The 17,641-nt window shown below is 38.4% G+C and overlaps 1 protein-coding gene across 1 annotated transcript in view; it reads right to left on the bottom strand.

Moving 5' to 3' along the window:
• KLHL2 (kelch like family member 2) overlaps positions 1-17,641 on the bottom strand; it is a 157,995-nt gene that overhangs the window by 122,994 nt on the left and 17,360 nt on the right. Inside the window, exon 3 of the mRNA XM_043483833.1 lies at positions 1,809-1,915. Coding sequence (XP_043339768.1) covers positions 1,809-1,915 — 107 coding nt within the window. The remainder of the gene's footprint in view (positions 1-1,808; positions 1,916-17,641) is intronic.

The following is a 17,641-nucleotide window of genomic DNA, read 5'->3' as shown; positions in this document are numbered from 1 at the left end:
AAAATGGGCAGAGTACTTGTATAGACATTGCTCCAAAGAAGACATACAGATGGCCAACAAACGTATGAAAAGGCAGTCAGCATCACTAATTACCAGGGAGATGCAAATCAAAATCAAAATAAGATTTATATCATACCTGTCAGAATGGCTATTTTCAAGAAGTTAACAAATAAGAAATATTGGTGAAGATGTAAAGAAAAACCCTTGTGCACTGTTTGCAGGATTGTAAACTAGTACAACTACTATGGAAAACAGTATGGAGGTGCCTCAAAAAATTAAAAATACAACTACCATATGATTCACCAATTCCACTTTCTTCACACCTGAAGAAAACAAAAACAGTAACTGGAAAAATATGTGCACCTCTACATTCACTGCAGCACTGCTTACAATAGCCAACATATAAAAGCAACCTGTGTCCACTGATAGATAAAAGGATAAAGAAGATGTGGTACATATACAATGAAATATAAATAGGCATAAAAAAGAATGAAATCTTACCGTTTGCAACAACATGGATATACCTAGAGGATATCATGCTAAGTGAAATAAGTCAAACAGAGACTACAAATACTACATGATTTCATATGTGAAATCAAAGATAACAAAACAGAATCAACAAACACAGAGAAAAAATGGGTGATTGACACAGGTGAGTACAGTGGAAAGGGGGAGAATTAGGTGAATAGTTAAGTGATACAAACCTATAATTATGAAAATAATAAAGACATGGGGATGTAACATACAACATAAAGACAGTAACAATATAGTAACTCTGTATGGGGATATGTGGTTGAAGGACTTATACAGTGATCATCTGATCATTTCATAAAGCATGCAAATGTCAAATCATTAAACAGTGCTCTTGAAACAAAATATTGTACATCAACTGTATTTTTTTAAAGGGTTTAAAGACAGAAAAATGAATTTAAAGGCTTCCAGCGTGGCATGAGTAAACTACTTTTTTGTCCGAAATACTAAAATTATTCTATGTATTTTTATAACTAAGTATCCACTCTATTTTCTTATATTTCTGAATCAAAAGGCATTTATTAAACATTTATTTGTTCACTATAAACACTGATGAGGCAAATGTGAAAATCATTTGAAGAAATGCAGAAGAGTAAAAGCAATTTACTTTCGTCAAAATAAGAAAGTGCTAAAAGCTCTTATAAACTGCAAGAAGGCAAACTTAGCCAATATATGCAAATATAAATGCAAAAGGGGGAGGCTGAGCATAACATTGTACTTGTATGTAATGTACACATGTATGTACACAACATGATAACAATAATGAAAAACAAAGATGAAGAGTAATTTAAAACAAAATAATAGCATTTTCTTCTACTACAATGTTTAATTTCATAACAATAAAATGTTAATAAGAAAAGAAAATGTGGGACTTCCCTGGTGGCACGGTGGTAAGAATCTGCCTGTCAATGCAGAGGACAAGGGTTTGATCCTTGATGCGGGAAGGTTCCACATGTTATGGAGCAACTAAGCTCATGTGCCACAATTACTGAGCCTGAGCTCTAGAGCCTGCGAGCTGCACCCACTGAGCCTGTGTGCTGCAGCTACCAAAGCCCGCGCGCCTAGAGCCTGTGCTCTGCAACCAGAGAAGCCATCACAATGAGACACCCGTCACTGCACTGAAGAGCAGCTCCCTCTCACCACAACCAGAGAAAGCCCTCGTGAAGCAAGGAAGACGGAGTGCAGCCATAAATAAGTAAATAAAAAACAGAAAATGTGGAAAGAAAAGCCCACTTCTGTTTACATTTCATAAATGTCCATAACCAAACATTTCATACCTGTAAACATGGCATGAAAGTAAGGACTACAGGCAGCCAGCACCACTCTATGGGCAGAAATTTCCATGTCTTCGGCCACAATCGTGACATCACACAGCAGATTCTGACTGTTCACAAGAGAAAGAGAGAAAATTTAAATGATAACAACAGTAAATGTACTGAACATCCTATGAAAACTTTTACAGTAAAAGCCCAATTTTCTGAAGACTTAACTAAAAACTGCCATCCTTAAAAATGAGTTCCCAAACGTGAGTCAACTGCATCTTTATGTCTCTTTTCCTTTTGTCAATAATCCCTCCTAGTGCTCTAGTTTCAAGATGGATCTTAAATGGAATTATACTGAACACCTCAAAATCACATAATTACATTCAGCTTCAATTATAATTACTCATTGATCCAAATCTTTTATCACATAATTATCTTGGCCTTACTGGTAAGGTAATTAATATCAGTTAGTCGCTCAGTTGTGTCCAACTTTTCAAGCCAATGGAGTATAGCCCACCAGGCTCCTCTGTCCATGGAATTCTTCAGGAAAAAATACTGGAGTGGATAGCCATTCCCTTTTCCAGGGGATCTTCCTGACCCAGAGATCAAACCGAGTCTCCTGCATGGCAGGCAGATACATTACCATCAGAGCCACCAAGGTATAACAATGGCTTACTAGCTGATGTTCATTAACTAATAAGATAAAAACAAAGGCAAACCAGTATTAAGTCACACCCTGGGATAGGTCACATGGAGTTTAATGCCACATTATAGATCAAAGACATGTTTAGTTTTAGTATTCAATTCCAGCAACAACGTATTTTTAAAACACTACTTGCAGACAAGAGAGATTTGACCAGGCTTCCTATCATTCAGCCAGTTTGTGTCTACTGAATGTGGCCCTTACCTTTTCCTTCCAAGTGTGCATGCTCACAAGACGCTGAATGACTTTGGATGAGGAGAAGATGGCTACAAATAAAGTCCAGCAATAAAAATAACAGAAATTTGTTTTAGCAGCCCATACCCAAAGTATACATGGTGAGTTTATATTTCTACTATGTGAAATCGAATTAGGCAATTGACTATAAAATTAAAGTCTTTCAGAATGAAGGTATAAATAAAGTTGCTAATTAGCAAAATCTACATTTATTCATTCATTCATCAAATATCTAAAGTGCATACAGGGCACCAAGGACAATGTCAGTTTACCACAATAAATAAGACAATGCCCATGACAGAAAGGAATCTACCCTGGAGGCTGGGAAAGAGACAAGCTAACAGATACTCACAAAATGAATTGACAGCTCTTAGGATGGAGGAGCCTGGTAGGCTGAAGTCCATGGGGTTGCGAAGAGTCGGACACGACTGAGTGACTTCACTTTCACTTTTCATTTTCAGGCATTGGAGAAGGACATGGCAACCCACTCCAGTGTTCTTGCCTGGAGAATCCCAGGGACAGCGGAGCCTGGTGGGCTGCTGTCTATGGGTCGCACAGAGTCGGACACGACTGAAGCGACTTAGCAGCAGCAGGGCAAGTGTGGGAGGCTGGAGTACACAGCACACAGGCCAAGCCCTAACATACAGGAAAGCTTTGGAAAGAGGATAACTTCTAAGCTCAAGTCTGCAGAAGAACAGGGGTTACACAGGCCTCACACAAAACTCAAATGACACAGAAAAAAAATAGGCACTCATCTCCCAAGTGAAACATCGTAACAATTGGTCCTTCTCAGGAAAAAAACTCCTTTGAAAATAAATCACACCCAAATATATCAACACACTCTTTGGTTTTCAGGTATCAAAGGAGTGAATTTCTAAGACTAGAAAACCCTATCATTTCTGTATATACAGAAGCCTTCCCTAACCATCGGGAAGGCATTCCAAGACCTCCAGTGGATCCCTAAAACCGCAGATAGCACTGGAACCTGTATGTACTATGTTATTTCCCATACATATATACCCATGATAAAGTTTAATTGATAAATTAAGCATAGTAAGAGATTAACAACAGTAATAATAAAACAATAACTATACTGTAATAAAAGTTATCTGAACGTACTCTCGCTCTCTCAAAATATCTTACTATACAAATTTAATGTGTTTTCCATTTTAACTGAGCAATTATCATGCCCTGTGGCTATAACTTTCACAGTTTGAGGTGTGACAGCAAAATTAGCACAAATTTCTTTTTCGTTTTTCACAATTTCACAGATGGAAGGTTCATTCTTACCACAGACCTTAGCAACCTCAGCACATGATGTTTTTTTCTTCTGTTAAGTCAAGAACATTTACACTTTTCACTTAAAGGAAGTACTTTACAGCTTATCTTTGGCATATCTGAATTGCCAGCATCACTTCTCCTGCACTTTGGGGCCATTATGAAGTAAAATAAGGGTCACTTGAACACAAGCACTGCAACAGTCACCCTAATGGCCGAGAGAGCTGCTGAGTGACTAACGGCTGAGACACGCTGGACAGAGGGGTGAGTCCCGTCTCAGGCTGGCGAGAGCAGGACAATATTACCCACCACCAGAACAGGGCTCAATTTAAAGTTTATGAAGTTTATTTCCGGAGTCTTCCATTTAATATTTTCAAACTGTAGTTGACCATGATAACTGAAACCTTGGATAAGGGGGGGACTAATGTGTATCTTCTTAAAGTTAGAATGTGCCAATAGGCTCTGAGGTATCTAAAACAGTTGGTAGTTTCAGGAAACAAGAATTTACTTTCTACTGGAGGTGGGGGTGGTAGAGAGATTATGCAGCATCTGTCCACCTTTCTTCCTCAGGTGCACAGGATGAGCCAGACTCAGAGCTGGTCAGCTGCTTCATCAGATGCTGGCTGCTCAGCATGAGGGGAAGTGAGATAGAAAAACAGGCTGTTTTAAAAATGAAAGGGTTCCTGATCTCTGACTTAAATCAGTCATATTTAACCAAACCTCCTATAACTGATAATATCATTCAACAGACAAGCAAGATGCAACCTAGCTAAAATGTCAATAATCTTGAAGAGCAACACAGCTCCATAACAAGTGGTACCACCATCAACTTTTTCTCCTTAAAACAATGATGGTTCGAGTCTGAATTTCTGTAGCAGTGAAGCACAAGGAAAACCTAGCTGCTGATTCACCACCACGTTCAGAGTCCTGAAAAACAGCACAGATTGTACCTGCCGAGATTTCAAAGCAAAGGTAAGAAAGGGTGATGGCCAACTATGGTCAGCGATTTAGAAAGTGCCTTAAACAAGAAAAGGATCCCAGAATAGAGAATTTCACATAGAAACACGAGAGAAGAATGACAGGGAAAAGAGATAAGACAGAGTCACAAGAAGATGTGGCAAGAAGCACATTACTGAGTATTTGTAGAGAAGGGAAGGTAAGGAATCCAGATTTAAGGACTTCTAAGATACCTGGTCACAGTTAAGAGGGGGGGAAAAAAAAACAGTAAGTGGAAATAAAATGAAAGAAGATATGAGCAACAGGGAAAAGATAATAGGGATGAAGCAAAGTGGAAACATGAGGATTTTACAGACAGGAAACAGTAATGGTAGAAGTGAGTTTCTGAACATGTGTGATGAAAACTCAACTACGTGCAGAAAAAGGAAAATATGTACAAGGAAAACATCTTCATTAAAAATTATTTTAAAAATCTGATGAAATAAAACATGAGCTAGATACTCCTGCTGTTATTGCTGCTGTTCAGTCACTAAGCTGTACCCGACTCTTTGTACCCATAGACTGCAGCACACCAGGCTCCTCTGTCCTCCATTATCTCTGGGAGTTTGCTCAAATTCCTGTTCACTGAGTCGGCGATGCTATCTAACCTTCTCATTCTCTGCTGCCCCTTTCCTTTTGCCTTCAACATTTCCCAGCATCAGGGTCTTTTCCAATGAGTCATCTCTTCCCATCAAATGGCTGAAGTACTGAAGCTTCAGCATCAGTCCTTCCAATGAATATTCAGGGTTGATTTCCTTTAGGGTTGACTGGTTTGATCTCCCTGCTGTTCAAGAGACTCTCAAGAGTCTTCTTCAACACAATTCAAAAGCATCAATTCTTTGGCATTCAGCTGGCTTTATAGCCCCACTCTCATATCTGTACACGACTACCAAAAAAATAACAGCTTTAATTACATGAACCTTTGTTGGCAAAGTAATGTCTGATTTTCAAAAAGCTGTCTAGGTTTGTCACAGCTTTCATTCCAAGGAGCAAACATCTTTTAATTTCATGGCTGCAGTTACCATCCGCAGTGATGTTGGAACCCAAGAAAATAAAATCTGTCACTGCTTCCACTTTTTTTCTCTTCTGCTTGCCATGAAATGATGGGCCTGGATACCATGATCTTAATTTTTTGAATGCTGAACTTCAAGCCAGCTTTTTCACTCTCCTCTTTCACCTTCATCAAGAGGTTCTTTAGTTTCACTTCACTTTCTGCCTTTAGAGTGGTATCATCTGCCTATCTGAGACTGTTGATATTTCTCCTGGCAATCTTGATTCCAGCTTGTGCTTCTTCCAGTCTGGGATTTCATGTAATGCATTCTGCATATAAGTTAAATAAGCAGGGTGACAATATACAGTCTTCTCATACTCCTTTCCCAATTTTAAATCAGTCAGTGGTTCCATGTCCGGTTCCAACTGCTACTTTTTGTCCTACATACAGGTTTCTCAGGAGACAAGTAAGTTGGTCTGGTACTCCCATTTCTTTAAGAATGTCGCACAGTTTGTTGTGATCCACACAGTCAAAGGCTTTAAGCATACCCAATGAAGCTGAAGCAGATGTTTTTCTGGAATTCCTTTGATTTCTCCATGATTCAACAAATGTTGGCCATTTAATCTCTAGTTCCTCTGCCTTTTCTAAACCCAGCTTGTTCATCTGGAATTTCTCATTTCAAGTACTGTTGAAGCTTAGCTTGAAGGATTTTGAGCATAACCTTGCTAGCATGTGAAATGAGCACAATTATACAGTAGTTGGAACATTCTTTGCCATTGTCCTTCTTTGTGATTGAAATGAAAACTGAACTTCTCCTTCCAGTCCTGAGGCCACTGCTGAGCTTTCCAAATCTGCTGATATTGAGTACAGCACTTTAACAGTATCAACTCTTGGGATTTTAAATAGCTCAGCTGGAATTCTGTCGCCTCCACTAGCTTTATAGTAATGCTTTCTAAGGCCCACCTGACTTCATACTCCAGGAGCCCAGCTCTAGGTGAGTGACCACACCACAGTGGTTACCCATGTCATTAAGACATTTTTTGTATAGTTCTTCTGTGTATTCATCACACAGCCTTCCAGGCATGCTAGCTGACTTCAAAGGAGAACTAGGTATCTATAAGTACTTTTTGAATACACTGTTGAGAAGTGACCACAGGGTTTTTAAACAAAATAAGTCCGAGTTATTCAAGCTCATATTGAGATAGGACATAGAGCTATATCTGGGCCTCTGAAGTAAAAAAAATGAAAAACTAGTTTAAAGAAAAGGTAACATTTCACTTTTATAAGCTTAAATTATAATTCTTAACTTAAAATTCTGTAACTTACCACTGGTCCTCCTATTTCCACAACCATACCTTACACCAAGTATAACTGGAAGAATAGTGAGTTGACTTTTACTTCTAAAACTTCACTTTCATCAGTCAAAGGTTCATAAAAACACCCCAGTGTACAGCTGATATTCTGCCTATCAGAAGTAGACAGCCCAAAAGCAGAAAGGTGAGAACAAGAAGCTCTCCCTTCCCAGAAGTCAGGAAACTACTCTCAGCTACCCATTTCTGGCAGCAGGAAGTTGATGCAAGAATAGGAAATAACTAAAGATTTTCAGCTGTACAAGGAACTCTTTATAGAGTTTTTTAAGAATTACATAAAATTGGCAATAGGGGGTAAAAGAAAAGGAAATAACATTAAAAAAAAAAAAAAAGTTCTAATGAGCCCCAAAGAGAGTTCATTTTTTAAAACACTAGTGGTCAGTGACTTCATTTAAACAGTCCCTGTTGTGAACCTGGCAGTCAAGATTCAGCTATTCAAAGCTTATCTTTCCTTCTGAAAACCAGTATCAACTATTAGCCTGCTTATATGCTAGCTACTGAAATGGTACAACACAAAGAACAAAAGCATACTGTCCACAGCCACACAGTTCACCCCCAAAATGGGACGAACAATTGAATGAAGGGTAAAGCTAAATAATCCTTGAACCAGACAAGGGCACCATACAACCTGCAGGGAAACAGGAGAAACACCTCACAGGCTAAGAAAATGTCAGGGAAGCAATGAAACTTAAGACTACATTCCATCCATTCCCCTCATATAATTATGGCTCAAAGAAGTAAAACAACTGGCAAGGCCAAAGACTTTGTCCCATAACTTGGGTCATCTTCCTCAGGGGAAGGTGAGCTAGGTGTGGGCTTCCCTGTAGTTAAGTGAGTCAGACCTTCATCAACAGGAGCCTACACACACAGAAGTGAAAAACCAGGCTACCGATCCCAGAAGGAGCTGGGGGAAAGGTAAGAGGAATAGGCCTATTAAAAGTCAACCTTTATAGACTTTTCAAAGAAAAAACTATCTCAACATAATCAGACTATTTTTCCTACTTTTATTTCAATGTCACTTAATAACTACCACATTCTACATCCCAATAACTATTTTTCCAACCAGACTGACTGAAACAGCAGGGCCAGACCTGCCAGATTATTCCAACTATGTTTTCTCCCCAAAACTAAATGAAAACCTACTGATTGAAACTGATGTCAGAGCAGCACTAGGAAACAAATCAAATATCCAATATTCAGTTTTACTTTCTCTCATCTTTCTCACTCCAATCCACTCTCCACCCAGCAGCCAGTGTGTTTTGTTCAAAATACAAATCTGATCATGCCACATCCCTGCTTAAAACTCTACAATGGCTTTTCCCATGGCAACTCCTGATAAAGACCAAAATGCAGAAAGCTCTAAGAATGCTGGCCTTCATGAACTCACTTAGCATCCTCTCTTGCCATGATACCCCACCCATCTGATTCCAGCTACCCATTAGCCCCCAGAGGAGCCTGGCTCTCTCCGACCACAAGACTTGGATATTGCCATTCCCTATGCCTAATTTCATTTCCTTATTTCTCTTTTCCTTCTGATCGCAGCACAATTATTCTTATCTTTCCAGGGAATATATCCCTGACCACTGTTATCTATCTTCACAGTCCTCACGGTAGCAGTTACTGCCATTAAAATTTGCAGTAAATTATTTGTATGATTGTTTCATTAATGCCTGCTTCCTACAATCAATCATAAGCCCCATGAAGGCAGCAGCCATGTTTTGGCTCACCATTGTTATCTCCAACACCCAGCAGATGATATTCATTGAATCATGAACTTAATTAAAGAAGAAGCAAACAAATGATGGAACAAAAGAAAGGATCGCCTTTCAAAACATAGCACAGAGATTAAAGGAAAGTTTAAGTCACTCCCTTCTTAGCCCAAGCTTTCAAATATAAGTGCTTTCACAAAGGAAATGATGGAAAAATACATACCTTTCACAAAATGCTAGGAAAATAATACCAAGATTGTTCATTCATACTTCAGTCTTCTAATTAAAAAAGCTACTCATTTTTCACTCAACACTTAAAGTCACTCTTTTCATTGCAGTGACTCAAGTATTTGAGAATACTTTAGCAATGGGCAGGTCACTACTGCCTAAAATCACTAACACTACCACCATCATCATTAAAGAGAGAGTTATATTTTTCTCTATCTAAAAACTTTCCCATATTTCATGCAATGGAAACAAGTAAGCAGGGGTAGAAAGACTGATATCAGACAAAACAGACTTTAGAACAAAATCCTATAATAAAAGACAAAGAATGGCATTATATAATAATAAAGAGATCATTATAAGAAGAGGATGTAATACTCATTAACATATATACACCTAATACAGGAGCACTTAAATATATAAAGCAAATATTAATAGACACAAAGGGAGATATGATAATAATACAGTAATTGTAGGGGACTTTAACACCCAATTGACATCAATGGACAGATCATCCAGACCAAAATATCAATAAGGGAACAGCTGTCTTAAATACCACATTGGACGTAATGGATATCTGAAAGACATTTCACCCAAAACACCAAAATGCACATTCTTTTTAATGCATTTAGAATGTTCTCCAGGATAGATCACATGCTAGGCTACAAAACAAGTCTTAAAACTCTGACAAAGATACAAGCCCAACCAAGCAATTTTTCTGACCAGAACAGTGTGACACAAGAAATCAAATACATGGGGAAAGAGGTAGGAAGTATATTCAAGTGGGAGGAGACAAGGGTAAACCTATGGCTGATTCATGTTGATGTTTGGCAGAAACCAACACAGTACTATAAAGTAATTAGCCTTCAAACAAAAACAAATATTTTTTTTAAAAAGAAATCAAATACAAAAGAAAAACTGTGAAAAGCAGAAATACATGGAGACTAAACATGTTACTAAAAAAAAAAAAAACAACCAATGAGTCAATAAAGAAATCAAAGAGGAAGTCAGAAAATACCTCAAGACAAATGAAAATGGAAACACAACTTCCCAAAATCTATAGAAGGCAGCAAAAGCAGTTTTAAGAGGGAAGTTTATAGTGATACAGGCCTTACTCAAGAAAACAACCTAATCTACATCTAAAGGAATTAGAAAAAGAATTACAAAGCCCAAAGTCATAAGGAAAGAAATAGTAAAGATCAGAGAAAATATTGAGTAAAACAGAGACACACACAAACCAATGAAACCAAGAGTTGGTTTTCTTTTTTTTTTTTTTTGGTTAAAGAAAAATAAAATTGATAAACTTCAGTCAGGCTCACTACCAAGAGAGAATCCAAATAAAAAATTAAAGAGGAGCCCATTATACAGAGTGAAGTAAGCCAGAAAGATAAAGACCAATACAGTATACTAACGCATATATATGGAATTTAGAAAGATGGTAACAATAACCCTATATGCAAAACAGAAAAAGAGACACAGATGTACAGAACAGAATTTTGGACTCTGTGGGAGAAGGCGAGGGTTGGATGTTTCGAGAGAACAGCGTTGAAACATGTATATTATCTAGGGTGAAACAGATCACCAGCCCAGGCTGGATGCATGAGACAAGTGCTCGGGCCTGGTGCACTGGGAAGACCCAGAGGAATCGGGTGGAGAGGGAGGTGGGAGGGGGGATCGGGATGGGGAATACATGTAAATCCATGGCTGATTCATGTCAACGTATGACAAAAACCACTACAATATTGTAAAGTAATTAGCCTCCAACTAATAAAAATAAATGAAAAAAAAAATTAAAGAGGAGAAATAACAATCCATACCACAGAGATACCAAAAAAATCTTAAGAGAAATAGTCATATAGTTAATAGTTATATACTAACAAATTAGATAACCTAGTAGAATGGACAAATTTCTAAAAACATACAACCTTCAAAGACTGAATTAAGAAAAATCAGACAATTCAACAGTGAAACTGAATCTGTGAAAAAAAAAAAACAACTTTCAGCAAAAAAAAAGTCCAAGACATGATGGCTTCACAGAAGAATTCTACCAAATATATCAAGAAGAAAGAGCTAATACCTATCCTTCTCAAATTATTCCAAAAAACTGAAAAGAATGGAACACTCCCAAATTGATTCTATGAGGACACCATTACCCTGATAACAAAACCAGAAAAAGACACTACAAAAAAAGAAAATTATAAGCTAATATCTCTGATGAATATAGAAGAAAAATATCCTCACAAAGTATTAGCAAATCAAATTCAACAATATAAATAGGATCACATACCATGAATAAGTGGAATTTATTCCATGGATGTAAAGATGGTTTAATATCCATAAGTCAATGTGATATATCACATTAACAAAAGGAAGGATAAAATTCACATGATGACCTCAACAGATGCAAAAAAGTGTATTTGACAAAATTCAACATCTATTCAATATAAAAAAATCTCAGCAAAGTGGGTAAAGAAACATATCTCAACATAATGAAGGCAATTTATGATAAATCCTCAGCCAATGATTAAAGCTGAAAGCTTCTCTAAAATTAGTGACAAGAATGTTCACTCTTGCTACTTCTATTTAACATAGTATTGTAAATCCTAGTCACAGCAATTAGAAAAGAGAAATAAAAAGACTCTAAATTGGAAGGCAAGAGGTAAAACTGTTACTACTTGCAGCTGACATGATGCTATACACAGAAAATCCTAACATCTCAACACCAATAAAACACGAAAACTAATAAATGAATTCAGTCAAGTTGCAGGAAAGAAGATATCTCTGTTGCTTTTCTATACAGTAATAATGAACTATCAGACAGGGAAAGTAAGAAAATAAATTCATTTAAAATCATACCAGTCTCCATTTAATAAGGAAACCAGTCATACTGAATGACCGGTCCTTCCTACCCCAGTATCTTAGCAACAGCCCTGTTTCTAAACAAACATATTCTGAAGTGTGTATGGACTGGGGGCGGGAGGGGGGGGCACCTGAACTCAAGACAGCACCATACCTCCAGTCCAAATACAGTTGAGGGAGTACTTTCAAGATGGCAGAAGAGTAAGATGAGATCACCTTCCTCCAGACAAACACCTCAAAAATACATCTGCATATGAACAACTCCTTCAAAACACCTTCTGAACACTGGCAGAAGAACCCAGACTTTACAGCTCATCTTCACAGAATGAGGCAGGGTAAAAGATAAAAGAAAAAAAGAGACAAAGGAATTTGGGACGAGGACTTGGGCCTTGGGGAGGTAGCATAAAGAAGGAAAGGTTTCCACACACATGGAAACCCCCTCCCAAGGACAAACTAGGAGAACTTTGGAGCCTCAGAGGGGAGTGCAACAGCAGGTGCTTAAAAGGCAAAACAGAATTCAGCACAGAGATCAGTGCTGACCAGCACTTCCCAGCATGAAACATATGTCTACATGGCCACTGGTGAGAGGAGGCTGGGTACTGAGGGTTAGGCTTCAGTGGTCGGGTCCTAAGAAGAGCACTGGAGCGGACTCCTGTGAAGATACTCTGAAGAGGGTAGTGCAGCAAAGCTGAGAATCCAGGGAAAAGCCTGCACCTGCTGGAGAAGCAAGGGATCATTGTCACAGGGACACAATAGCTCTGCCAGCACAAAGACAGGAGGACTTGACCTTGGCAAGCGTCATAGATGAGAGAAGCCATGGCTATGAACTGCAACCCCAGAGGCAGAAATGTTGACTAGCCGCCACCAAAGAAGGGAACAAGTACTAGAGGCAGGACTAGCCACGACTTCAACTTGCAATCCCAGAGGAGGAATGCAGGCCACTTGGCCACCACCAAGTGTACCAGGGGCAGTGGAAAAGACATCACTGTGGTCCCAAACCACCAAGCTATGAGCAGGCACAGGTCAGTTTCCACACATTCCTGGAAGCCTATGCAGATATGCTCTGCCAAGGGACCCACAACACAGGGCCAATTGCCCTGAGGGAGCACATGACCTGCCTCAGACTGCAAGCTTCCCCCAGGACTCAGCAACAGCAGGCACACCTCACAAACCCCAATTGTGTCTCTTGCACCCCTCCATCTCCTCAGCCTGAGTAAACAGCTGAACCCTAGTAAGTAGCAACTTCCAGCCCCTCTTGTGTGGGCAGCAAACAGACACAGGAGGGCAGCCTACAAGCAGAGGTGGGTCCAAAATCAAAGCTGAGCACCAGGGGCTCTGTTATCTAAGAGAAAAGGAATTCCTTCCTGCAGCCACAGGTACAGCACATTAAATCCCCACGATGAGTTTGAGCCTGTGGACTTTGGGACCAATTGTCGACTTTGGAAGCAACTACAAGCTGCTGTAAGACCAGATCTGAGTCTGAGCTGACCCCACAGCACCCACAGCAGGTCCAGAGAACTTCCTAGAAACACTGGAGGACTTTCTGAGTCAGCAGATTGGCGGGAACTCACTGTGTGATGAGGACAATGGAGGACATTCTTCTTACTACTACTCTCTCTGTATACATAAATAATTTTTCTTCTGTCTTTTTCATACTGTTCCATTGTTACTCCTTTTTCACTATTCCTTTAATTTTGGTTTTACTTATTCCTCTTTTAAATGTGTCTATTTTAAAATTATTTTATTTCTATTTTTACAGTACTCTCATCATATTGCATTTTTACCCATGTTTTTGGTTTGGTATTTTCACTAGTCTAATTTTAAGTATTTGTTTTCACTTATGGATTTATCGACTTGACTATTCTCTTTCATTTTTTGGTTCCTGTGTCCATTCTTTTTTTCTCTCTCTCCCCTGTTCTCCTCGTGAGTGTGTGAGTTTATTTAGCTGTTTCCTTGACCAATTCTCACGGGGTTTAGTTCGTCCGTTCCTTGTATAACTGTTAACTTCCTTTTATTTTTCTGTATTTTCTTCTTTCTTTTATTTTTCTTTTTAAGTCCCTTTTTTCCTCCTTCTCTTCTGTGCTGTGCAGCTTGTGGAGTCTTGGTGCTACAGTAAGGCATTGGGCCTGGACCTCTACAGTGGGAGACCCAAGTCCACGATGTTGGACCACCAGAGAACTCCCAACCCAGTGGAATATTAATTGGCAAGAGCTCTCCCAAAGGTTTCCATCTCAACACTAAGACCATGACCCACCCAACAGCCAGCAAGCTCCAAAGCCAGATGCCTCACATCAAATCATTACCAAAACAGGAACACAACCCTGCCCATTAGCAGACAGGCTGCCCACAGACATATCAAGCCCACAGATATCCCAAAACACAACAATGGAAACAGCACTGCCCTTCAGAGAGACAGTATCCAGCTCTAATCACAACAACACAGGCACTAGTTCACTCAACCAGGAAACCTTCACAAAAGCAGAATAAGTGATGAAGAAGAATGAATAAGTGAGCTGGAAGATAGAATAGTGTAAATAACTGAAGCATAGCAGAATAAAGAAAACCTAATGAAAAGAAAGGAGGACAGCCTCATAAACCTCTAGGACAACATTAAATGCACCAACATTTGAACTAGAGGGATACCAGAAGAGAAAAAGAGAATGAAAAAATATCTGAGGAGATTATAGTCTAAAACTTCCCTAAGGTGGGAAAGGAAAAGAGCCACCCAAGTCCAGGAAGCTCAGCGAGTCCCGTACAGGATAAACCCAAAGAGAAACACGCCAGACACACATTAATCAAATCACAAAAACCAAACACAAGGAAAAAATATTAAAGCAGAAAAGTAAAAGCAATAAATAACATATAAGGGGATCCCCATAAGAATAACAGCAGATATTTCAACCAAACTCCACAGGCCAAAATGGAGTGATAGGCTATACTTAAAGTGATGAAGGGAAAAAATCTACAACCAAGATTACTGTACCCAACGATGATCTCATGCAGATTAGATGAACAAATCAGAAGTTTTACAGATACCCAAAAGTTAAGAGAATTCAGCACCACCACACCAGCCAACAAATGCTAAAGGAACTTCTCTAGAGAGGAAACACAAGAAAAAGAAAAGAATACAAAAACAAACCCAAAACAATAAAGTGAAAGGTAAAAGGATCATATATATCATTACTTTAAATTTAAACGGATTAAATGCTCCAACCAAATGACATACACTGGCTGAATGCAAACAGAAACAAGAACTATATGCTGTCTACAGAGACCCACTTCAGAGCTGGGGTCACATACAGACTGAAAGTGAGGGACTGAAAAGATTCCATGCAAAAGGAAAACAAAAGAAAACGTAGCATCAATACTTGCATCAGGTAAGAATAGACTTTTAAACAAAGACCATTATAAGAGACAAGGAAGGACACTACATAATCATCAAGGAATCAAGCAAAGAAGAAACAGGAGCACCACAATACATTAAGGAAAATGCTAACAACTATAAAAGGGGAAGTAAGACAGTAACACTATAATACTAGGGGACTTTAATGCCCCACTCACACCAATGGAGATTATCCAGGAAATTAATAAGGGAACACAAACTTTAAATGACACATGGACCAATTAGACTGAACTGACATCTACAAGAATTTCATCTAAGAATAACAGAATTCAGTTTAGTCTCAAGTGCACATGGAACATTCTCCAAGACAGATTACATCTTGGATCACAAATCAAGTCTGGGTAAATTTAAAAAGCCTGAAATTATATCCAGCATTTTTTCTGACTACTATGCTGTAAGGTTAAATATCAACTAAAGTAAATAAACTGTAAAATACAAACACATGGAGGCTAAACAATACGCTTCTGAATAACCAAGAGATCACTGAAGAAATCAGAGGAAATCAAAGAATACCTAGAAAGAAATGACAATGAAAACATGACAACTCAAAACCTATGTGAGAGTAAAGGCAGTGCTGAGAGGGAAGTTTATTAGCAATACAGGCCTACTTCAAAAAACAAGGAAAATGTCAAATAAACAACCTAACTTTGCACCTACAGGAACAAGAAAAACAAAAAACTCCTTTTTAATAGAAAGGGAAAACATCATGAACATCAGAGCAGAAATAAACAAAAAAGAAATGAAGGTGACAATACCAAAGGTCACTAAAACTACAATGCGATTCTTTCAGAAGACAAACAAAAGTGACAATCTATTATCCAGACTCATCAAGATAAAAAGGGAGAAGACTCAAATCAATAAAACTAAGATTTAAAAAGAAGTTACAACAGACAACACAGAAATACAAAAGATAAGATCACTACAAGCAATAAAATGGACAACATGGAAGAAATGGACCTATTATCAGAAAAGTATATTCCTCCAAGACTGAATCAGGTGGTGATGGTTTAGTTGCTAAGTCGTATCTGACTCTTGCAACCCCATGGACAGTAGCCTGACGGGCTCCTCTGGCCATGGGATTCTCCAGGCAAGAATACTGGAGTGGGTTGCCATTTCCTTCTCCAGACTGAATCAGGAAGAAATAGAAAATATGAAAAGATGAATCGCAAGCATTGAAATTGAATCTATGATCAAAAATCTTCCAACAAACAAAAGCCCAGGGCCAGATGGCTTCACAGGTGAATTCCATCAAATATTTAGAAAAGAACTAACATGTACCCTGCTCAAATTGTTCCAGAAAATAACAGAGGACCCAGACTCATTCTATGAGGCCACCATCATCCTGATGACCAAAATCAGACAAAGATACCATAAAAATATTATAGGCCAGCATCACTGATGAACATAGGTGCAAAAACCCTCAACAAAATTCCTACAAACAGAATCCAACAACACGTTTAAAAGGATCACACAACATGATCAAGTAGAGTTTATCCCATGCATCCAAGGATTTGTCAATATACACAAATCAATCAATGTGATGCACCATATGAACAAACTGAAAGATAAACATATGATCATCTCAATACAGGCAGGAAAAGCTTTTGACAAAATTCAACAACCATTTATGATTTTTAAAAAATCTTCAGAAAATTGGCACAGAAGGAACCTACCTCAATATAATAAAGGCCACATAAAACAAATCCACAAAAACATTATTCTCAATGGTGAAAAACTAAAAGCAATTCCTCTAAGATTAGGAACAAGACAAGGGTGTCCACTCTCACCACTATTATTCAATATAGTTTTGAAAAGTCCTAGACACAGCAATCAGAGAAGAGAAAGAATTAAAGGGAATCTGTATTGGAGAAGAAAACTCTCATTGTTTGCATGTGACATGACACTACACAGAAAAACCCCAGGTTTGCAACCAGAAAACTACCAGAACTAATCAATGAATACAGTAAAGTTACAGAATATAAAACTAATACAGAGAAATCCCTTGCATTTCTGTACACTAACAATGAAAAATCAGAAAGAGAAGTTAAGGGAACAATTCCATTTACCACTGCAACAAAAG

The sequence above is a fragment of the Cervus canadensis genome, chromosome 1 (genome assembly GCF_019320065.1).
Source record: "Cervus canadensis isolate Bull #8, Minnesota chromosome 1, ASM1932006v1, whole genome shotgun sequence".
Taxonomy (NCBI): Eukaryota; Metazoa; Chordata; class Mammalia; order Artiodactyla; family Cervidae; genus Cervus; species Cervus canadensis.
This window is presented reverse-complemented; position numbering and strand designations above follow the sequence as displayed.